Source organism: Oryzias latipes, chromosome 13 (assembly GCF_002234675.1).
Source record: "Oryzias latipes chromosome 13, ASM223467v1".
Lineage (NCBI taxonomy): Eukaryota > Metazoa > Chordata > Actinopteri > Beloniformes > Adrianichthyidae > Oryzias > Oryzias latipes.
This window is the reverse complement of record NC_019871.2, coordinates 32,600,355-32,624,933: the sequence shown is the minus strand read 5'-3', so window position 1 is coordinate 32,624,933 and position 24,579 is coordinate 32,600,355. Positions and strand designations below refer to the sequence as shown.

The following is a 24,579-nucleotide window of genomic DNA, read 5'->3' as shown; positions in this document are numbered from 1 at the left end:
GAGGCCTGACCAGAGCTCTTCCAGGGCCGGCGCTTGGGGGTGGGGGCCTGGACTTGCTCCGGGGGGGCAGCACTTTCTGGCTCCTCTCTCTCTGTGTGGGGTGGGTGGTGCTGGGCCTGGGGTTTTGGTGTTTTTAAATGTTAAAAACAATGTTAAAACATTTAAAAACATTTAAAAACACTGTTATTTTTTTGTCCGTATCCCTGTGGGGTGGGTTATGGTCCTGGCCCCTGAGCGCTGGGCCCCACCAAATTTCCAACTGTGGCCGAGCCTGGTCGGGCCATGTTTACAACATCCCTTGTGGGCCCCCCTTTTCCCTGGGGTGCTCCCCTCCTGGGCGGGGGCGGCTGGCCCCCGCCATGCTCCTCCATGGACCGACCGTGGGCCGGGTGGGTGGCTGCCTGGAGTGTGGAGCGGGTCTCCCTTGGGGGGTCCTGGCTCGTACCTGGGGTTGGGGCGGAGGTTGCCCAGAACTCCTGTGTGGTGATGGGGTGCTCGTCTGGGGCTGTGGGCACCCTTCTCGGGTGGGGCCCTGCATTGGGCCCACCCGGCGCGGCGGGGGGGCTGCTCTCCTGGTTGGGCTGGGGCGGCACTGTCTTTCCCCCCATGCCTCCCTGCTCTCTGGCTCTGGGGGCCTCGCGGCGGTCCTGCTGGCCCTGGTCTGGGTGGCGGATGTGGTCGCCCGGGGGGCGGTTCTTCCCTGCCTGCTGCCGGTTGGCGTTGGGGGGTTCCGGCTGCCGCTGCTGCTGCGGTGGGGGTCTTGGGGTGGGGATGGCTGGGCACTCTCCCTTCTTCTTTTCACATTCCACCATCCATTTTAGAAGAACATAAACACTCACCTGAGCACAGTTGTTACCTCACCTTTGCAGTAATAGTTTGTGTGATTGAATGAATTAAATATTTCACAATAGTTGGTTTGAAGAACACAAAAGCACATATTCACGCGAACACACAGTACACACGGTTCAGTGGGTGGGAGGGTGGAGTGGGGGTGTCCCACTGTGTTACAGTCAGAGCGCAGCTGCAGAGAGTGCTCACTGGGGAAGATGAAAAATAGGAATTTTCTTATATAATTCTCTTATTATACATATATATATATATATATATATGTGTGTGTGTACCTCACCAAGATGGCGTCGCGCTTCGCCAGGCTTCTCAAGCGGGCGTGTCTCCTCTAGCGATATAAGTCATTGTGTTGCAACATACAGAACAAAAAAAATGCAACAATTATGCACTTATAATGTACATTACAATTCTGAATACAGAATAAACGTGTTACATCCTTAGGAAGATTCTAATTATTAGTAACAATCACAAAAGGGAATAAAAATTAAATAAAGTAAATAGAACTAAACAAGTCATTGGTCAGCGCGTCTTTCTCCAACGTGTGACGTAAGCACGCACGCACGGCCATCGCAGCTCTGTTGCGGAAATGAGCTGACAAGCTCAGCGAAATAATCAAAACTCTTCACTTCCAGCGGAGAGGACACCCAAATTCCGTAAATAGTAAGGTCTCGGCACACTTTCTCAGTGTTTGACTGTAGTTTCTAACTCCTTTGGTGTCGTTTCATGACCTGACAAGCGCGGGAAGGCTTGTTGTCAGACTGTAGGCAGCTCGCCAACAAAAACAACTGCTCCGCGGTGAAAACACGGGGCTTACCGCTCATGCACGGCCCGATTCGTGACTGCTGTCGCCAACATTTGGGCCGTAACTTTGTTTTTGTGTCGCCGTAGAGCTTCAGCTGTGGCACAGACGCCGGTCGGTTGTTACACGAGCTAGCTTACAAGCTACAACAACGAGCTCGACGGGAGCTAATGTCGTGTTAGCCACAGTCTTTGAGCTAAAGGTTAAGAAAATAAAAGCTCCCGTAAAAACGAGCAGTTTGGCTGAAGGCAGAGGCGCTGAAGCAACGTGTGGGCAGCTGGCAGATCCTCTTTGAGACCGTTTTTGGTATAGATAGATATAAAACCTCTGTTCTGTTTGTTTTATTTTTATCCTTTTTTAGCATCGTCCAAAAATGTTTTGTAAATTCAGTTTTATTAGTTATATATGCATGTATTATACAGTCTTTCTACAAGGTCGCCATGAATGTGTCTCTGTTTGTCCAGATTGTTGCTCAGATGAAGAGGACTTGCCCGGTTGATCTGCCGTGTCGCCTCTCCTTGCTATGGCAACGCCATATTTCCCAACATTCCTGCTGCTCATCCTGGTGTCCTCCGTGGTCCTCTTCCTGCTGACTCTGATGCCGTCTGTCACTCCGTCCCTTCCTTCTCCACACTCGTCTCCTTCCTCACCCTGGACGTCCTCCTCCTGTGGTCCCGGTCAGTCCTGGGCCGTTCGGCTCCATCCTGGAAGGCAGCATGAGGAAGATGAGGATGTGGAGCAAGACTCTCTAGATCTGGATGTAATAGCAGACAGGGTAGGTATTAGAGTTTTCACTCCTTGTTATGGTTAAAACTATTGGATTGTTATTTGTTGACAATTTGTAATACTTGATTCCATCACTTTTGTTGTAAATGTCCAAAGGAATGTTTTATTTCCCACTTAAAACTCTGAGCCGTCCCTAAGGACTCAGCTCCTTGCTGTGTTTTTAGCGTCTTTCTGTTGTTTTTCTCAGGTGGCAGACCAGGCTGGGCTGCAGAATAAAGGCCAGATCGGACAGCTGAAGGGCCATTACCTGCTGTGCTCTGGAAGCTCTGACTCTGAGGCTCTGGGAGGGCTGTGGACGAGGAGTGCAGGGGAGGTTCTAGCAGCACATCCTCAAGTTCTATGGTTCTCCAAAGAGATGTTGCTCAGTCGTTCTAAACGATCAGTGGCCTTCAATGACCCCAACTACCCCAAGCAGTGGCATTTGGTGAGAGCATGTACTTCATATAAATGCCTTTTGAATTCTAATTTAGACCTTCTAATGATATTGTGGTTTTGGATAAATCAAAATACAAAGCTTCCTCTTTTCCTCATTGTTTTATAGAATGTGTATCATTACTGCTGGGTTTCAGCTTGACACATGTAAGGGCCGTTAAGGGCCTCGCGTGTGTTTATCACTAAATAGAAATAGTGTATTGTTTAAATACATTTCCAGTTGTAATCAAAACCAAACTAACAGAAAAAATACTCTTGAAGGAAAATGGATTTGTGGTTTGATCAGTCTTGTTGCTAGAAGGTTTTTTTTAAAGCCCAGCTTTACTACTGAAACAGCATCTGGTGGTTGTCGTCAGAAATGTTTATGCTGTTGTAAATGGAGGCTGATCTTCATGAGCAGAATGTTGTAAAGCTCATAATGGAAGATGCCATTTTTTATACTGTGTGCAGGAGGAGCGTTTTAAAAAATAAACTCCTCTCTGCACACTTTATCCACTCTTTCAGACAAATTCAAATTCAAAAGGTCGAAGCCTTCATAGAAAAATTAGTCCAGTAATATAACAAACCTTTGCTTGCAGTCAAAGATGAATGTAAATGTGGCAAATTAAAAGCGTTCTGTACAGGAGACACAGCACGGAGGAGACTGAACACCACCGAAAAAAATCAGAAAATCCTCATTGCAGTCCTGCTCTTGAAATGCCTCCGCGCTTTGGCCCTGTTTTTTTTTTTCTTTCAACGTTTATGACTGGATCCGACCCGCCTCCATGTTTTGTCCGGCCCACTGAACAATATCAGAGATGCATGATTTTGCTTTTTTTTTTTTTTAATCTGGCCACACGATGGAGACCCCCATAAAACATGACCCCCCCCCCCCCCTGCAGTCTGTGCTCCAACCTGAAACCCTCTAAAATCTCTGTCAAACAGAACAGAAGACAGTCTTTCCTTTCTACGTCACAGTTCATCTTTCAGGGCTTAGCTCATTCTTTTAGACCAATTATGCTGTTTTTTTAAACAGCGCACCCCGTTCTGTGTCTGATTGGCTGGAGACCCTGTCTATCGATCTCCTCTGTGTATCCTGTAGAGAAACGCTGAGCTCTTCAGATCAGAAATCTGTGATCAGATCTTTGTTTTCATTCTAAGATCCTGAACTTAATTTCTATGAAGGTTTGAGAATTTAAACAAGAGAAAAGTGTGAAAATGTTCATGTCTGTGTGAGAAAAGTGTATTTAGGCAGTGAGGAGTTTTACTGCCATAAACGTCTGGAATCAGACTCTGTGGATTTCACAGATCACGGTTATTTTTAGAAAGTAACTCCTGCAATAAACGAGGAAACTCTGTAGTGGTGAAAAGGTAAAACAGATATATGCGTAGCTGCAGCAGAAGACAGAGAAATGTGCTTTTTCATGATTACTGAACAGACGTGCAGGACACAGAACAGCTGCTCAAACTGTGAGACGTGAGGAGCTGCAGACCTCAAAGTCTCAGTGGGAATATGACGGGAGAGGAGCCACTATTTATTGTTGTTTTTTTTTAATGGATCAATATTCTTTTTCTTGACTTTTTTTGTCTTTGTAAATCACAGAGAGAAGTCATTTTTATTTCATAAATATTATTATTTTATTAAAGGATCATGAATGAATGAAACTTTATTCATAGAGCACTTTACAACTCCCTAAAGGGCTTCACAATAAAAGAAAGACAAAAGAAGTTTATGGTTTTAAAGAAAAGAGTTATTATGGCCTCACAAGAAGAAGTTTGTGGACCTGCTCTAGCATCCATGTGGTGTTGTTTTTCATTTTTCCCATTATTCAAACACCACATGAACGCAGCATTTCTCAAGGATCATCAAGCTGTTGGTGCAACTGGCTCTAAAATGAGAACAAAAGCTTTAACCTAAAAACTCTAAAATGCTCTGTTTTAAAATATAATTTTTAATCCAAATGTTTACATCCAGATTCCATGGTGTTTCTCTCTCACTCCACGCTTCTGCTCCTGGTCCGGCCCTTCTATTCAATTTTAGAACCCCATGTGGTCCGCCAGTCAAAACGCTTGCCCACCCCTGCCATAAAGCCATGTCAACAGAGTCTTTCAAATGAAAGAAAGAAGTCTGAATTTGAGATGAAATGTAGATCCAGTGTATTATTTTAAATCCTGTTGCATCTCTAGAAAGATGTCTCAATCCTAATACTCCTACAGTAAAGCTGTTTTCAGATGGCTTTACACTTTATGGTGAAGTTGCGAGTGGGTGACGTTACCTTCACATTTGCATTTCCTTCAACATGTTTGTCTCTTTTCTATATTTAGAATCCTGTGTTTCGTTTTCACTTTTTTCTACACAAATAACTTTGAAAGTGCTGCCAGCGCACGGCTCTGAGTGTTGATGCGTCACATAACGTTGCTTCTTTTATAACCTTGACATTTTTATTCCAGTGACACTTGACATTTTATTTCAGATTTTGGATTCTGTTTAATGTGACACCCTCCCATGAAAGTCCCAGTCCCATCATCAGTTTTCAGAGTGAGGATGCTGTTTTTAGCCAAAAACCTTTGCTGTTTTCTAGGACCTAGTTTCTGTAGAGCGGCAGTGGTTCATCAGAAATTCACCTGTGCGTTGTGGGCGGGACTGTTGGCATTGAGCAACCCCACCCCCTTCCTGGCACCCATTTGTAGATGCTCTCTCCTGCTAGCTTACAGCCCCTCTCAACCACAAGCTAACATTAGCGGTGCAACAGAAATGGTGATCAGTATCAGATCCATCCATCCGTCCAGTTCTGATCCAGATTCCAGCTCAGACCAGGAAAACAGAGACGAAAGCAGAGCAGGGAGACTGAGGCCCCGCCCAGTGTGGTTTTTACGTCACAACTACAAGCTTTATTAGACAAAGATTTTTTGTCTGCTAAAGACTCAGAAGTACAATTTTGAGTTTATTTTCTTCACATATGTCCCCCATTATCCTTTTCTGTAATCAATGCATTTCTTTTTTCCTGTAATGAGTCTGATAAATCTGTGTGATTTTTCTTTTTTCATTTTTTGTCCACAATTCATGCTTGAAATAATCAGAATCAAATCAAAAATGCCATAAATGGTGTTTAAAACCCTATTTTCCTCAGTAACACCCCCCCCTCCTGTCTGTGCAGCATAATGACGTCAACAGAGGAATGGATATCAATGTGACCGGAGTGTGGGAGCGTAACATCACCGGCCAGGGGGTCACAGTGGTGGTGGTGGATGACGGATTGGAGCACACCCACCAGGACATTCATCTCAATTATGTAAGTCTGAACTCAGAAAACAGCTTTCTGATGGACAAAAACAAAAAAATTGCTTACCAGGTCTCATTTTTGGGGAGCACCAGATCATGTGGATCCATGGGAATCGTGTCTGTAACTCTGTTGATTTCACTTTACCGTCACTGAAATCTGCTGTGGTTTCAGTCATTTTAGGGATCGACTGTATTTGTTTGTGTTGGCTTTTTCTTGAGAAGCAAACAAAACAAAAAGATCAGCAGACCAACGTCGGAAAAAGTCAGATTTGTTAGGTGTGTTTTTTAACAATGACTGCTGTAGGCATGTCTCCAACAACATTGAAGAAAAAACTCTTTTGGAACGTGTCAAGTACCAGTTTAGTAACAACGTCTGGTTCATATCTCATTTCTGGTTGGACCTGTTTAGTCTGAAGCTAAAAACCTAACGCTTTGAATGAGTAAACGTCACACTCAGTGATTGTTTTTGTATGCCTGTCCCTGTCAGAGTCCTGAGGGGAGCTATGACCTGAACTCCAACGACCCGGACCCCATGCCCCACCCAGACTCTCACAGTGATAATCACCACGGGACTCGGTGTGCCGGAGAGATCGCGGCTGTCCCCAACAACAGCTTCTGCGCCGTTGGTGTGGCCTACGACAGCAGGGTGGCAGGTACAAGACAATACCGTTCAGTGAAGGCGCAAAGGGAGGAGTTCTGCCGTGGGTTTGTTGAATAATGTCTCCTGCTGTCTGCTCAGGTATCCGAGTCCTTGATGGCCCGTTGACGGATAGTCTAGAGGCCATAGCTTTCAACAAGAATTATCAAGTTAATGACATCTATAGTTGCAGGTAGGAGAAGGCTTCTAGTTTTATTTATACCCATTGCATAACTGGAAATATGCTCTGATTTGTATGAACATTACAAATATGATCATACTGTCCTCTGAGCTAGAATGTTGGTTCTTGCAGTTGGGGTCCAGATGACGATGGCCACACGGTGGATGGACCTCACCCGCTGGGGAAGGTGACTCATTGCTTTGACAGTTCTCTAATTATCCTGCAGAGGGCAGTAGACTGCAAAAGATCAGTCGCTGTAGACCAGTGTTTTTCAACTAATCAAAAAAGGCTCAGGTTTCACACTGAATAGTTTGCTGATGTCTTTGTGGAGATCTTCAAAATAAAAGCACCAGATTTCTCAGCATCCTTCAAAAGGAAGGTGTGAAAAACTTGACGGTAGCTCCTCCCACATGCAGCGGGAACGTTGGGTTTATAAAAAACACTTTGGAACTAAAGTTCAGAAGTGGAGGACACGAATTTGATGCATGAATCACATTTGATGTGAACAGACAAGTGATTTAAATGAAGCACCTGGAGGGAGGAGGGGGGCAATCTGCAGCACACGTCTGTGCAGAACCGGTGATCTGAACGGATCCCGGATCTTCCGTGCAGCCGTAGCAGCTTCACGCGGGATCCGGTGTCAGAGCGTTTAAAAAGGGAATAAAACAGTGGAGGTCAGAGACGCGAGTCTGTCCGGCATCAGCACCACTGGATTTACTACAACTCCCATGATGCATTGGGCTAATGTAACGGCGTCTCTTATGGCGCTGCTGTTAACCGTCATGAAGCACAACAAACGCAAACGTCTGTGCTAACAGTCTGCAAATCTTCTTGATGAAATCAGAAAACAGTTTATTTCTCTCAGAGACTCCAAAGTTTGGTCCAAGTCATCTTTATAAAAGAAACAACTGCTTTCTGATGTTTGAAGGACAAATTCTATTCCAGACTTCAGTCACTTTAATAAAGTAGATATTAGGTTTAAATAAAAGTAACAAAAACAAAGAAGCAGCATTAAGGTGAAGTTTCCAACAGACACATTTAAACTAAACGGAAACAATTTAATCTCCCAAAAATAAATGACACGTTTTTGTTAAAGTTACCTTTTTTGGTAACACTTTATATTAAGATTCTTTAACAAGCTTTGTTAACACATTAACAAGCATTATAAATTAATTTATAGGGTGTTAGTAAGACATTCATTAGTACAATAAGTCTAATAAGGTTTATTAAATTACTTAGTTAACACATTTACAAGCATTATTATTAGGATTTTTCAAGATGCTAATGATGCATTTACTGATATTATAGGTGCCTTACAAATGTGTCAGTGTTAATAAGCTTAATAAGATTTATTAACAACCTTTGTTAACAAATTAAGAAGTATTATTATTGTTTAGGGTTCTAGTAAGATATTTATTAGCATTACAGACGCCTGACACAAGCCCAAGTGTTCATAAGCTTAATAAGTTTTATTAACTAACTTAACAAATTAATAGGCTTTATTAATGTGTCAGATGCTAGTAAGATATTTATTAGCATTATAGATGTCTTGCAAATACCTGAAAGTGTTAATAAGATTTATTAACATCTACAGTCAGACCATTGTCTTCTAAATCCATATTACTAAACTGCTTATAAGCTTTACAAATGTATTAATTAACTTTGTTAATAGTTTATTAATTGTTTTGCAGCACCCCATCTAAAGTGTGGACGTATTTTACCACAAAACAACCACAAAGCATAAAGATTGTAAAAAGAACTTTATGACATTAAAACAGACTAAACATACACAAATCGTTCTGTAAAAGATATATAAAAATTTAATTCAGACAAATAATTTTTTTTTAAAAACATATATACTGTTGTTGGATGACTAGCATCATAGCTAATAAGGATAAACTATTAGCATCTATCCTGAGTGAAACATTCATTGCAAATCCCATCACCAGGAGACAATTCTCTGCATTCAATGCCAACAGCATCCAACCACTGTTGCCTTGATTCAAAGTCCACAAGAAAGTTGCACAAGCCAGTCATTTTAGAAGACCGAAGACAATAAACCTACAGGAGCCATGCTAAAGCTAACATGCTAACCTGCCCATCTTTGATTTTGAATCAAAGATGGGCAGGTTAACTAATGTCACCATTGGCTAAGGAATCTGTCAATCAAACTCATCAGCAAAACAGGCGTGCTCACTTTCAGCCAATTGAATGGCCTCTTAGACTTTACTTTCACACAGGTGACGAAAAAAGCCCCGCCCATCTTTGATTCTATACCGGTCGGTCGTTAGCGTGTTAGCTTTAGCATGGCTCCTGTAGGTTTATTGTCTTCGTTCTTCAAAAATGACTGGCTTGTGCAACTTTCTTGTGGACTTTGAATCAAGGCAACAGTGGTTGAATGCTGTTGGCATTGAATGCAGAGAATTGTCTCCTGGTGATGGGATTTGCAATGAATGTTTCACTCAGGATAGATGCTAATACTTTATCCTTATAGCTATGATGCTAGAGTCATCCAACACCAGTATATATGTTTTAAAAAAAAATTATTTGTCTGAATTAAGTTATTATATATCTTTTACAGAACGATTTGTGTATGTTTAGTCTGTTTTAATGTCATAAAGTTCTTTTTACAATCTTTATGCTTTGTGGTTGTTTGTGGTAAAATACGTCCACACTTTAGATGAGGTGCTGCAAAACAATTAATAAACTATTAACAAAGTTAATTAATACATTTGTAAAGCTTATAAGCAGTTTAGTAATATGGATTTAGAAGACAATGGTCTGACTTTAGATGTTAATACATCTTATTAACACTTTCAGGTATTTGCAAGACATCTATAATGCTAATAAATATCTTACTAGCATCTGACACATTAATAAAGCCTATTAATTTGTTAAGTTAGTTAATAAAACTTATTAAGCTTATGAATACTTAGGCTTGTGTCAGGCGTCTGTAATGCTAATAAATATCTTACTAGAACCCCAAACAATAATAATACTTCTTAATTAGTTAACAAAGGTTGTTAATAAATCTTACTAAGCTTATTAACACTGACACATTTGTTAGGCACCTATAATATCAGTAAATGCATCATTAGCATTTTGAAAACATCCTAATAATAATGCTTGTAAATGTGTTAACTAAGTAATTTAATAAACCTTATTAGACTTATTGTACTAATGAATGTTTACTAACACCCTATAAATTAATTTATAATGCTTGTTAATGTGTTAACAAAGCTTGTTAAGGAATCTTAATATAAAGTGTTACCCTTTTTTAATTCAGACAAAAGATAAAAATGCATAAAACTTTAACATGGACACTTTTGTGTAGTTACAATATATCTTGTAATCATGAGGATAATGTTGGTCTTTTTTGTCTAAAATTGATCAAACATGCTGTGATTATATAATTGCTCAAAATGTACAGTTTTCTCTGGCACAAACATAAAAAAATCACTGGTCAGAAAGATTATTTTATTTATTTAATTGAGGTTGCATCAAATTTTAACTGGACGGAAAAACAACTACAAATTTTTAACTAATTAGTAGAAAATTAAATTATCTCAACTTTTAGGAAAAACAGCTGCAACTTCCAGCTTTTTGTGCCTGGATTATTACAAAAAATGGACACAAGATCATGGAGGGCATGTTCATCAAGACTACAGAGTTTCTCTTTTTCCCTTTTTGGTTGCTGGTGTGCCGCTGGATTTTTGTCAAGGAACAGGCGTTCAGCGGCTCAAAAGAGGTGTAAACACAGCTTTAAAGAACCACTCTGAGGAAAATGCTGTTTTTCACATTTTCCATCAGCATTTTTCTGATGATGGAGGAGGCATAGAAAGAAAGTTGATCTTAAAATGTCAATTTGGAGCATTTCTTGATCCAAACCACTGTGAATCAGGAAGGGATGAAAAAATAGATTGTATTTGTCACTGGACGGACCACAAGCTCCCGGTAATGTTAGGCTGGAGGTGTGAGGAAGAGCGTGTAAACAGAGAGCTCTTATTAATGGGAGTGGGGGTGCTCTGCGCCAACCGTCCCACCCAAAACTCAGAGGGGAATTTCTAATAAACTCCTGCCGCTCTGCAGAAACTGTCCCACAAAATGACACAGGCTAAATTAAGAGAGCACTAGGAACACGTCTACGACAGAAGACGACTGCATCGGTCTTTAAAACGACAAGCTGGGGACCGATTTTCCTGCAGCTTTCAAACTTGACGTGTTTTTATGCTAACAGGCGGCTCTGCAGCACGGGGTGATTGCAGGGAGACGAGGCTTTGGGAGCATCTTTGTGGTAGCCAGTGGTAACGGAGGTCAATATAACGACAACTGCAACTACGATGGCTACGCCAACTCCATCTACACAATCACCATTGGTAACGCACAGACTTTCAGTCATGTTTATGGTCCCCTGAGAGCTTAGATGTGTGAACGTTTGCATTGTTTGACTGTTACAGGAGCGGTCAACGAGAAAGGCAAGATGCCGTTCTATGCAGAGGAATGTGCGTCCATGCTGGCTGTCACTTTCAGCAGCGGGGGATCCAGACTCAGGAGCATAGTAGGTTTTACCACAAACAGAGGTGTTCAGACAAACACAACTTTGTTTGGTTTTTACTTTTAAAGGGCCTATATCATGCAAAAACAACATTTTGGCCTTTCCAGATATGAAAATGTTTATTCCTCTCCAAAAAAAACCTCAAGCAGCATTTTGATCCATTCACACATTTCTGAGAGCAGTGATGAAAGTCTTCCGGGAATTCCCGGACATCCGGTTTTTTGAGCAAACCGATCGCACCTTCCGGGAAACAAAGACCTGATCTCTACGGACAAATCGCTTTCCGGATGAAAAAATTGTCTGAAAATGGCGAATTTTAGCTTTATTTTCGATATTTCTCCGTCTCTATCTTCGTCTTCCCGGCCTAATTGACCAATGACGGGACGTTTTAGTTGCTTTCGGATGCGTCGACGGCTCTGATTGGCTCTGTCTGTACCACGTGGTCAGCGTGACGGATTCCCTAGAGACCGAAAATGGCGGACCCACGCTGACCACGTACACAAATAAATCTGAAGAGTTTGCGATCAAATTTGTGTTAAAATAATGGCGGGCATCGTCATAATTGAGCGTGGTCACGACCTCAGTTGTGAGAAGACGATAAAAAACAAATTTAAGTGGTCTTGGCTGGAGGAAAAAGACAAATATGGCGATTTCTTTTTATTGTACATTCGCAAGACAAATGTTGGAGGTGGGTACAATTTGTGTTCAGAATTTCACTCTCAGCGGTTTTAATACAATTAGTTATTTATGCAGAGATTAAAACATGCTAACTGTCTTTTACATTGTTTGAAATTGCCATTTGTTGCCATGGGGCGACAGTGGCTCAGGTGGTTGAGCAGGTCGTCCAATGATCGAAGGGTTGGCAGTTCGATCCCCGCTCCCCCCAGCCAACCGTCGTTGTGTCCTTGGGCAAGACACTTCACCCTCCTTGCCTCCAGTGCAGCTCCACTGGTGTGTGAATGTTTGTGAATGATCCCGGTGATGGTCAGAGGGGCTGTAGGCGCGAACTGGCAGCCACGCCTCTGTCAGCCTGCGCCAGGGCAGCTACGTCAAGTCTTTTTTTTATGTCGAGTCTTTGAATGGTTTGTATGTACCGTTTGTTAAATCTGGTCTGGGATCTTCTTCTTCTTTATTTCTTTGATCAGTGACTAAGGAGACACCCCCCCCCCCCCTTGTAGATTTTCTTGATCTGACTGCAGAATAAACGACCACATTGATCAAAACTCACTGCAGTCGGACTCAAAGATGCAGATGAAAATGAAATATACTAGTAGTGCATTTTATTAAATAAATTTACTTTTTACAGGTCATGCTTGGTGTACTTTGTGTAGAAAGGTAGTTAGAAAGATAGTTTAAAGCAGATTTGATGCAATTATAGTTTGAGAAAACAGTGCAGGTGGATGTTGGACATCCGTCATTTCTAAAGCAGAAATGGTTCAAATAAATGAGGTACTTTCTTGGAATATCATAGTTACTGGTGTTCTTTTTCCCATTTGGGGCTTTGATGTTACTATCTTTTAGCAATTGTATGTTTTGCAGCTTTTAGGAAAAGCTTAGATTGTAGGATTGTGTTACTTTTAGCAATTCTCCAAATTATATTTTAGGACCAGCAAGTCCTTATTGGTAAGTCAAACTAGGGGTTTGAATGTTAAATCATGATGCTCCAGTTAGTCTTAGTTTTTTGATTAAGAAGTGAATAAGTAGCTGCCAGAATGGACCAGGATTCATCTAAGACCATGTATTTTTCAAAAATTTCGCTCCGCTCCCGCCATATCGCTCAAAGAAAAGTTCAGGGATTTCATCACTGGAGAGGCACCAGCCCCTCCCAATCCACGAAAATGAGCAGGTTCTCACACTGTGACATCACAAAGTGAGGAACCGCCCCCAGGCTAACAGACACACTTTCTCCACGGAGCTAGCAGCCAACGGCTAAACGCCTTTATTTCATCAGAACAATATCCACATCCATCTTTACAGAAGTTTAGATGTTGATCCACAGAATGCCACAGGCTGGTGATATTCTCCGTTTAGTAAATCTAAAACTGTTTCCTCTAGAGCTTCATGCTAAAGTGTTTTATTTGAAAGATCCTGGATTATTACTAACACTAGAAGGAAATCGAGTAACGTGTAATTTCCAGTTATTTAAATTGATATAGTATTGATTTAAATTTGGTGGTAGAACTCTGATCATATATACTGAAATTCATCTTTGATTGACATTTTTAAATGTCACCCAAGTAATGACAGATGGATTATGGGAAAAAGATATTTATGGAAGATTTACAGGAAGTTGAAGAAATAAACTCTTTCTGCTTTTTATTCCAACAAAAAAACATCAAATTACCACTACAATAGAAGAGACAATTTTAATCGTTAAAATATGTGAACTGGGCTTGAAATGAAACCTTTTGTAATTTTATTAGTAATTACATAAGTAGAGGGAGAATTTTAAACACTTTGAACAGCCCTCACTGGTGGTTAATATTATCTAGCAGCCATGTTTTTATTCATCAAAACTAGCCTTCTAAACACGACATTTACCATCCAAATTCAGCAGTAATGCTGTTAAAGTCGCTTTATGACACAGGAAGACGTTTCTGCTCCCCAGGTGACGTCAGACTGGTCCATGCAGGAGGGGACGGGCTGCACGGACGGCCACACCGGTACGTCTGCTGCGGCGCCTCTGGCGGCGGGAATGATCGCCCTCATGCTGCAGGTCCGGCCCTGTCTCACCTGGAGAGATGTGCAGCACATCATTGCCTTTACTGCCACCAAGGTTAGTGTGTGGGAAGAAATGTATGTGTACATGAGGGGTTTTATGGCAAAACAAATCAGTGCAACAGTAACGAGAGCCAGAAATAGAAGAACTAGAATCACCTTCTATGTGGCAGAACAACCGATTGAACTGTGAAGGGTTTTGGTGTCTGCTCCGTAAAAGAATTTAGCCTGGTGCTGCATATGCTTGATTGAAGTTGTTGCTGTCAAAGTTAACCCAACATTGTAACCCCCCCCCCAACATTTAAAGACCCCCCAGGTCATCTGTAGATCTGTAGATCTTTGGTCAAATCGTTGCCAGAAGTCTTTTAATTGTCATTATGCCGCTTTTAGGTTTTAGCCAAAATCAAAAAGTGGTGTCGTTTTCTAGGACATAGTTTCTGCAGAGCAGCAGTAGTTCTCTAGAAATTGGTCTCTGAGTTTTGGGCGGGACTGACAGCGCTGAGCAACTCCGCCCCCCGCTGCTGAGAGCTCTCTGTTTAAGTGTAGCAGGAAGCTGGTGGCCCACCCAGCCTTGAGGTTTGAATAACGACATATTCAGAAGTGTGAATTTGAGCTTAGTTTTCTCCATCATGACAGAAATGCAACAAGAACAAGTAAGAAACAAAACACCATTGTCATCATCAGAGTGGGTCTTTGATGTTTGAGACTGAAAAACTCTGTGAAAAGGTTCCTTGAATGCATTATCACAATATTTGTAGTTTTAAACAATAAGGACAAAAGGAAAACGTTTAGTTAATAGAAAAAGCAAACTGTTCCTCTGAATCAAACAGACTGTGAAGTGAAAGTGACTTTTCTCTGTTTTTGTAGTGTGACCCAAACGCTGACTGGCAGCAGAACCAGGCAGGTTTCAATCACAGCCACCAGCACGGCTTTGGCCTCCTCAACGCATGGAGGCTAGTTAATGCAGCCAAGGTACACACCTACACACACACACCTGCACACACCTACACACACACCTGCGCACACACCCCCACACACACCTGCACACACACCTACGCACACACCTACACACACACCTACGCAGACACCTACGCACACCTCCGCACCCACCCACGCACACACCTGCACACACACCTGCACACACACCCACGAGCACACACCCGCGAGCACACACTCGCGCACACACCTGCGCACACACACCTACGCGCACCCCTACACACACACCTATGCACACACATCTACACACACACATCTACGCACACAACTACACACACACACCTGCACACACCTACGCACATACCTACGCACACACACCTACGCACGCGCACACCTGCGCACACATCTGCGCACACACCCCTACACACACACACAACTACACGCACCCTACACACACACCTATGCACACACATCTACACACACACACTCTTGCGCACCTACCTCCGCACCTACCTACACATCAGTACACTCCTACTCACGTGCACGTCCACAGTCCTCTGGAATCTCTCCCTCTGGTGTGTTTCAGGTCTGGGAGACGGTGCCTTTCCTGGTTTCTTATCAGAGCTCAGTGATTCATGAGGAGGCGGAAATCCTGATCTATCACAGGGAGCTGGTCCGTACCTGGAACGGTAATGTTTTCTTCTGCACCGCCCTCTAGTGGACAGTTGGGTTTACAGTCCATTCCTCCACTCTTGCTGCTCTGTGCCTTCCTGTCCTTATTAGGCCGTCTTTGTGAGTTTGTCTTGGGAGATTTCTTTCAGGTTTAATCCTGTTTCCAAACCTCTTCTTTTTGTCTTCTGAGATTTTTGGGTTTGTGCTTTCTCTGTCTTTACTGTCTTCCGTTGTCATGGTGATGACCTTTTCATGGCAGAGTCATTTCGTCTTTCCTCATCTTTTAACTCTCCTCCCTCACACTTTCCTTTCCTTTATTTTACTGCCTGATTGCATCATCACGCACAGCTGCTGTGTGGATTTATGCTGCGTTCATGCAGCAGCTTTTTTAAGGATAAGGCTTAGAGTGTGTGTAGATTTATGTACTGGATCGTTCCTGTGATGATTGTTTTTGGCCTCTAATGAAGAGCCGAGTGTTAGTTTTTTTAGTGTCTGTAGTTTTCTGGCAGACCCAGAATTCTGAATTAGTCTCTGTGAGAGTAAAAGCTGTATGTGTGGGAGTGTTAGGTGTGTAGGCAGACAACCAGCACTCCTGAAAACTGAGAGAATGGGGAAGGAAAAAAGATAAAACTCAAAGTTTGGGTCTTTCTACAATGTCCTTGTGGCATTATTCTCACTACGGAGAACATATATGAAGATTTTAAGATTTCTGAGTGTTTTTTTTTCTAATTGTGGTCAGGCAGTAGCAAACGAGACAATCTTCTTTCTCTTTCGGCTTTTCCCATCAGGGGTCGCCACAGCGAATCATCCTTTTCCACCTCAATCTATCATGAACATCTTCTACCCTAACGTTAGCCAACTTCATGTCCTCTGTTAAGACATCCATATATCTCCTCTTTGGCCGTCCTCTTGCCCTCCTGCCAGGCAGCTCCATCTCCAACATCCTTCTACCAATATATCCACTATCCCTCCTCTGAACATGTCCAAACCATCTCAGTCTGGCTTCTCTGACTTTGTCGCTAACACAGGCAACATGAGCCGTCCCTCTGATGTACTCGTTCCTTATCCTGTCTAACCTGGTCACTCCTAAGGAGAACCTCAACATCTTCATCTCCGCTACCTCCATCTCAGCCTCTTGTCTCTGTCTCACTGCTACCGTCTCTAACCCATAGAGCAGAGCTGGTCTCACCACTGTCTTGTACACCTTTCCTTTGAGTCTTGCTGACACTCTTCTGTCACACAACACTCCTGACACTTTCCTCCAACCGCTCCAACCTGCCTGCACTCGCCTCTTCACCTCTTTTCCACACTCCCCATCCCACTGAACTGTTGACCCCAAGTACTTAAACTCCTGCACCTTCTTCACCTCAGTCCCCTGTAACCTAACGCTTCTACCTTGATCCCTCTCGTTCAGACACATGTATTCTGTCTTACTACGACTGACCTTCATACCTCTTCTTTCCAGAGCAAACCTCCACCTCTCTAGCTGTTCCTCCACCTGCTCTCTACTCTCACTGCAAATTACAATGTCATCCGCAAACATCATTGTCCAGGGAGATTCCTGTCTTACCTCGTCTGTCAGCCTGTCCATCAGCATAGCAAACAAAAAAGGACTCAAAGCTGATCCTTGGTGTAGTCCCACCTCCACCTTGAACTCCTCTGTCTGACCTACAGCACATCTCACCACCGTCATACTTCTCTCATACATGTCCTGAACTACTCTGACATACTTCTCTGCCACTCCAGACGACCTCATACAGTACCACAGCTCCTCCCTCTGCACCCTGTCATACGCCTTCTCTAAATCTACGAACACACAATGCAGCTCCTTCTGACCTTCTCTGTACTTTTCCATCAACATTCTCAAAGCAAAAATGGCATCAGTGGTGCTCTTACGGGGCATGAAACCATACTGCTGCTCACAAATCTCCACCTTCTTCCTAAGCCTGGCTTCCACTACTCTTTCCCACAGCTTCATTGTGTGGCTCATCAACTTTATTCCTCTATAGTTGCTGCAGTTCTGCGTGTCACCCTTGTTCTTAAAGATCGGGACCAGAACGCTTCTCCTCCATTCCTCAGGCATCTTCTCACTCTCTAAAATCCTATTGAACAACCTTGTTAGAAATTCCACTGCTGTCTCTCCTAGGCACTTCCATACCTCCACAGGTACGTCATCAGGACCAACGGCCTTTCCGCTCTTCATCCTTTTCAGAGCCTTCCTAACCTCATCCTTTCCAATCTCTGCTACTTCCTGCTCCACAACAACCACATCTTCCTCCCTTCTTTCCCTGTCATTTTCCTCGTTCATCAGCTCCTCAAAATACTCCTTCCATCTTTTCTGTACACTCTCTTGGGTTGTTAGCACCTTTCCATCTCTGTCCTTAATCACCCTTATCTGTTGCACGTCCTTCCCATCTCTGTCTCTCTGTCTGGCTAGCCTGTACAAGTCCTTCTCTCCTTCCTTTGTGTCTAACCTGTCATATAGCTCATCGTAAGCTTTCTGTTTGGCCTTTGCCACCTCTCTCTTCACTCTACGCTGCGCTTCCTTGTACTCCTGTCTACCTTCCTCAGTCCTTTCTACATCCCACTTCCTTTTAGCCAACCTCTTCCTCTGGACGCATTCCTGTACTTCCTCATTCCACCACCAAGTCTCTTTACCGTCTTTCCTCTTTCCAGATGGCACACCTAGCACCTTCCTACCTGTTTCCCTGATAATTTCTGCTGTAGTTTCCCAGTCCTCTGGAAGCTCATCCTGACCACCCAGGACCTGTCTCAACTTCTGCCTAAATTCCTCACAAGTTTCTTCATTCTGTAGCTTCCACCACTTGGTCTTCTTTTCTGTTTTCCCTCTCTTCTTCTTCCTGACCTCCAGAGTCATCTTACACACCACCATGCGGTGCTGTCTGGCTACACTCTCTCCTACCACCACTTTGCAGTCATTAACCTCTCTCAAATGACCTCGTCTACATAGGATGTAGTCCACCTGGGTACTCCTACCTCCACTTCTGTATGTCACTCTATGTTCCTCTCTCTTCTGGAAGTAAGTGTTGACTACAGCCATTTCCATCCTCTTTGCAAAGTCCACCACCATCTGTCCCTCCAGATTCCTTTCCTTCACACCAAACCTGCCCATCACCTCCTCATCACCTCTGTTGCCCTCACCAACATGCCCATTAAAGTCTGCTCCAATAACAACTCTCTCTCCTCTGGGAAAACTCTCTATGACCTCATCCAACTCACTCCAGAATCTCTCCTTCACTTCTAACTCACAGCCAACCTGTGGCGCATACCCACTGACTACATTCACCATCACCCCTTCGATTTCTAACTTTAGGCTCATCATCCTGTCTGAGACTCTTTTCACCTCTAGAACACTGTTTACAAACTCCCCCTTCAGAATCACTCCTACCCCGTTTCTCTTCCTATCAACACCATGATAGAACAGTTTGTATCCTCCTCCAATACTACGTGCCTTGCTGCCCTTCCACCTTGTCTCCTGCACACACAGTACATCTACCTTCCTTCTCTCCATCATGTCTGCCAGCTCTCTGCCTTTCCCTGTCATTGTGCCAACGTTAAGAGTCCCTATTCTCAAACCTATGTTCCTGCCTTTTCCCTTCTCTCTCTGGTCACGGACCCTTCTGCCTCCCCTCTTTCTTCCACCAACAGTAGTCAAATTTCCACCGACACCCTGTAGGTTAACAGCATCGGTGGCGGTCGTTGTTAACCCGGGCCTCGACCGATCCGGTATGTCTAAAGTGTTGTGGATGATTCGCATGGTTATTTTGGCAATTTTTACGCCGGATGCCCTTCCTGACGCAACCCTCTCTATTTATCCGGGCTTGGGACCGGCACAGAAGTTACTGGCTTGCAACCCCTGTGGCTAGATTAGTAGCAAACGAGACAATGCAGATTGAAAAAGAACCAATCCGTGATGGAGAAAATATGCTACACACAAGTTGTACCATGGTTCGGGTGAATACTTGATTCTGATTGGCTGCTGGGTGTGGATTAAAAAGTGATAACCGCACGTCTAAAAAAGAAGTTCTGGTCACATAGCTTAAGTGTTCTATAACACTGCGCCCGCTTCTTTAACCCTAGAACACTTTTGCGATAAAAAGTGACATCATCACTTTTGCCGGTGTGGGAACCGGATCGACTCGGCTGCCAGAACTTCCACCAATGCTGACGTCACCCTACAGCAACACCAGTTGGACAAACTACTTAGCGATTTTACGTTTCCTTTTGTAAAGTTTTTCTCACTCATAACTAATAATGCCATTTTTAGTTTTAAGGTGTCAGACATAATTGTTTGTTACGTCGGACATTATTATTTGTTTCACCAAATGCAAACTGTACTTTAATCATTAACATAAGCATTAATTGAATTCCATACGATGGAATTACAGAACTTCATTGGATTTAACAGTTATGATTGCAAAGTTTATATTTCCCGTTTAAAACTTGTAGAAAGTATTAAAAAACTAATTACAAAAAACAGCACACTTTTTTTCTCAATTTTTATTTGTTCTTCATGTTTTATCAAAACAAACAACCAAAAAAAAATTTGATGTAATAGTCATCCATGTTTCTCACGAATAACGGAAATTTACAGTAATATCGTTCACTGTGACTGACCAATCACTATCGTATTCGTCATCGTGCCAACTTACAGCCAATCAAATAGTGTCATGGCATCATTGGTCGAAGGACCCCGAGAAGATCTGGCAGCCCGAGTCGATCCGGGACCCAAACCGGGTCATTTCTACCCAAAATGATATACCCATCAAAAGGTACTTTTCACACGAAATAGATCAAAACATAACAACACGTGATGAATTAGAGTGGCTTTGTTTCATTTTCAACTGTGTTATGTGTAACAAAAATCTTTTTAGGAAATTCCTAGAAACATGCTCAAAAATTACTGAGAAATTTGAGATCAAAAACTTCTTAAAAAGTAACAGAATGATACCAGAAACTTGGTCTTTGGTCCACCCCTTCTTGGGACATGTGAAACTTCCGTGGTGAAGGCACACCCTCCTGGACATGTTGACATTAATGTAGATAATTTTGCTGGGGTGAAAATCACCCGGCGATAGAGCTCTAGGGTCAAAACAACCTTTATCTTCATCATCTGGACAAAAACAAGCGGTAAGAGGTGAACTTTCTCTCTGAACTGATGCTTTATTCAACACATCGTGATCATCAGCATAGAGATTGCTCTCCTTTGTAGCTGCAGTCGAGGTTGGTGCAGCGCGTTGTCACGGTAACATGATTACCTGGTCCGCTTTTTGTGAAAGAAGCGATCCAAACTGAAAAAGTAACGAGAATAAAGTACTAAAAAGTGATTGAATATTTCTTTCTTTTGTAAATGACCATGGTTTAACCGGGTTAACAGCCTTTACAGTGTGCATTATCAGAAAGTGTCGGATGGTTCAGGCTTCCACGGCGTGCGTTCATTTCTGATAATTCGTGGGCCATTATCCCTTACGTTTTGAATCATGGAACTGTCGATAATAGGTGTGTGTGTCCTTTTGTGTCTCCTCTTTCACACTGCAACGTTTTCTGGACATCACCCCCACTCCACTGCCTCTTCCGTCCCTCTGTTAGTTTTTCCTCATGCCCTGCTTTCAGCGGGAGGCCCTACATGGTCACGGAGCGCTGTGGCTCATTAGCAGCCAGGGAGACGCAGAACCGAGTTCTCTGACAGCTTTTCAGGAGAAAACAGGGGAGGAGCGCCGCAGACTGACCACGTCTCTCATCTCCTGCTTTCCCTCTTTGTTTCATTGATTACAAAATGTAGATACTTAAAAAAAAGAAAATTTACATGGGTGCCACATCAGCTCTCAAAAAATGACTGATGATGATCCGCTCTCCTCTTCTTCAGTTTCTGCCGCTGACCTAAAAGAGTCTGGAATGCAGACGCTGGAGCACGTGGCCGTCACCGTGACGATAACTCATCCTTGCCGCGGTAGCCTGGAGGTGGTGCTGGTTTGTCCCAGCGGGATGCGTTCTCTCATGGGGGCTCGTCGAGCCACCGATCGGTTAGTGCGTCGTTTGAAAACGGGAGAAAATGGCGGTCTGTGTGTGGGCCTCAGTCAGGAGTTTGCTCTGTGTGTTTGCAGCGACTCTGCAGGCTACACGGACTGGACCTTCTCCACCGTGCGCTGCTGGGGGGAGAAGGCTGAAGGCGTGTACATTCTGAAGATCTCAGACCACAGTAAGACGACGCCACACATGATGATGTCGAGCTCTCCTGAAGGGCAGCTGAATCACCATTCCTTTCTATGCTTTCAACTTAATTCCTCCTTAACTTTGTGCAGAGGAAGCCATGTCTGACCGGTGCGCCGCTGTGGGGGTGCTGAAGGAGTGGAAGCTGAGCCTGTACGGTTCATCCATGAGCCCCAGCCAAGTGAAGGAGCGCCAGACGTGCGTCTTTGCTCTGCAGACTAGTCCTCCTGTGCCTGACGGCAGTGATTTGGTCGCAGTTTGACCGGCTGTTGCTTGATTGATTGGCAGGTTGGTGAAGGAGGCCATGAGCGGCAAATACCTGGACAGCAATTTCTCGCTGCCTTGCCCCCCAGGCCTGGACATCCCATCTGAAATCATCCGACCTTTTACATCCAACAGCCTCAAGGTACTGGCGGCGTTCCCTCACTCAAACACCAGCAATTTATAGAACTTAGGGATTTTTGGAAACGCTGTGACCTAAAAAAACACAAGTTTGAGCTGAAAGAGCGTTGAGAGTCCTGCAGAAAGTTGTCCTCCTACAGATTGTGACACTTTAGAAATTGCAAAGTAAGTCATTCATTCCACTGGGCTTTTATTGAAGTTTCATTTCCTGAAAAGATGGGAGGCTTTGGGCTTTGGCTGAATTTCCTCACTACTCGCTACTTTGTGCTCTACATGGGGCGCTCGCCATCGTTCCAATCTACAATTCCAGAATCCAGTACTCTGGAATAGAGACAACAATGCATTGCATTTGAAAGAGTTCGCACGGGAATAAATGTTTGTAATGTTTTAAGTTGTGTCTTCACAGCCAATACTGTCACAGATTCAGATTTTCCCTGGTAGAAGGTTGAAAGTTCAGGTCACATCCATCCGTTTGACATTTGATCAATTCAGAAACATTTCAGTGCTTTGATAGTGATGCATACAGAATAAGATCTGCCTGTCTTTGTGTGAAATCCACTAGCTTCCTCTGTGTTTCCTCCTGCAGTTCCTGCTGCTGTTTGGATGCTTCGCCCTTTTCTGGTCCCTCTACTACACTCTGGAGGTCACACTGGCCAACAAAAGCCTCCGCGCCGTCTTGTGCCTGCCCAGGAGGCAGGATTCCAGCTCTGTGAAATTTAGACACAGCATCAAAGGAGTGGAGGAGGCGCTAACGGAGCAGGAGGCTGGGGAGTACAGGGAGGAAGAGGAGGATGACTCTGGGGTGGAGTTGCACACGGTTCTGGACTATGAGGCCAAAGTGCCGCTGTTGGCAGGAGAGCAAACTGTAGTATAAACCAGCTAAAGGAACGCTGCCGGAGCTCTGCGGCTCGCTCTCCCTCGCCTGGGCTGCTTCTGGCTGGAGGTGAGGGCGTCCAAGTGGACCTCCAACTCAAAGGAGGAGTGGACTCTTCGTCCTTCTCCTCATCTCTCAGACAAGTGACCTTGTTTGGACTGTAACTGTGCGTGTTTGTGTACTTCCTCCTTAAAAATGTCCTCAAAGACACAATAATGTGGGAAAACCTTTTGCTTTTTAAGGGTTTACATGGACAAATCTGAGGTTTACGTTTAAGTAAACTTGTTGTTACTCAAGGAAACATTTGAAGAGCTGCTTCTGGACAGCGACGTGGAAAAAGTTTAAAATCCCACAACAACTATCCTGTCTGTGAAGCTGGAAGAAGCGCCAACAGGTGTGTTTGTTGAACTAGTGAAGACAAATGTGAGAAGAGATGAACGTTGTGTGTGTGCGTGTGATGCAGTGCTGGGTTTTTAACATACAGGGGTCTTCCACTCTCAAATGTGAAGTTTCATAAAGGTACTCTCTTTTTTAAAAGACGTTTATTTTCTGAGGTGTGTTTTTTTTTTTTTTGACTCCTTTGTGGCGGGTGGGTTTTTATCTGCTGGTTCCTCAATCAACTACTGTTTAAAAACTTGAAATGGAGATTGGAATTTGTATTTTTTTATAAATTATAATATATAAATGTGTGCCTGTTGTACACATGTACTGTATGCTGACAGTGTTGACCTCTTTACACCTCTTTTCAGATTGTAATAGGAACTCTTCTCTTTTTCTATCTGAATGACTGGAGTGCAGATTGGAGCTGTAATGCAGTGCGAGGCACAGATGATTGAAAATAAAATACGTTTAAACTATCATGGATTCAGGTGGATTTGTTTCTATTGGTAATGGACTTGGGGAGGAAATCAAAGCAGAATTTTGAGATTTTTTACATCAAATCCTGAAGTTTTTCTATCATCTCATCTAACTTATTGTGGAAAAGCTCACTATATAGTTCAAGCATTTCCTCTGGTTTTCTACACAAGAAAAATTGGTGTGTATTTACGTATACATTAATTATATAATATAATATTCAATACATTGATAATTAGCTGCTTAAAGTCCACCCATGTATGCGCTGGTGTTAGCTAACAAGGCTACAAGTGAAACATCTGAACTGTTGCTAGCTATGCTAAGCTCAGAGATTGTTTTAGACCCACTCAGATCATCGGTGGAGCTGTTGTTAAATGTTCCTCTAGTTATGTG

At 43.3% G+C, this 24,579-nt stretch overlaps 1 protein-coding gene across 2 annotated transcripts; it reads left to right on the top strand.

Moving 5' to 3' along the window:
- The first annotated feature begins 1,394 nt into the window (after positions 1-1,394).
- On the top strand, positions 1,395-24,189 carry pcsk7 (proprotein convertase subtilisin/kexin type 7). Of its 2 annotated transcripts, none has more exons than XM_011483069.3 (17): positions 1,395-1,506; positions 2,110-2,420; positions 2,619-2,855; positions 6,001-6,135; positions 6,613-6,778; positions 6,865-6,955; positions 7,076-7,130; positions 11,181-11,319; positions 11,401-11,501; positions 14,107-14,274; positions 15,084-15,188; positions 15,739-15,841; positions 21,712-21,868; positions 21,950-22,044; positions 22,148-22,253; positions 22,344-22,461; positions 23,044-24,189. In XM_011483069.3, the coding sequence occupies exons 2-17, from the start codon at positions 2,169-2,171 to the stop codon at positions 23,329-23,331; spliced, it is 2,316 nt and encodes a 771-aa protein (XP_011481371.1). In that variant the 5' UTR covers positions 1,395-1,506; positions 2,110-2,168; the 3' UTR covers positions 23,332-24,189. The 2 variants fall into 2 exon arrangements, with proteins under 2 accessions (XP_011481371.1, XP_011481372.1); XM_011483070.3 differs by having other exon boundaries at positions 1,395-1,511.
- Positions 24,190-24,579: the final 390 nt, after the last annotated feature.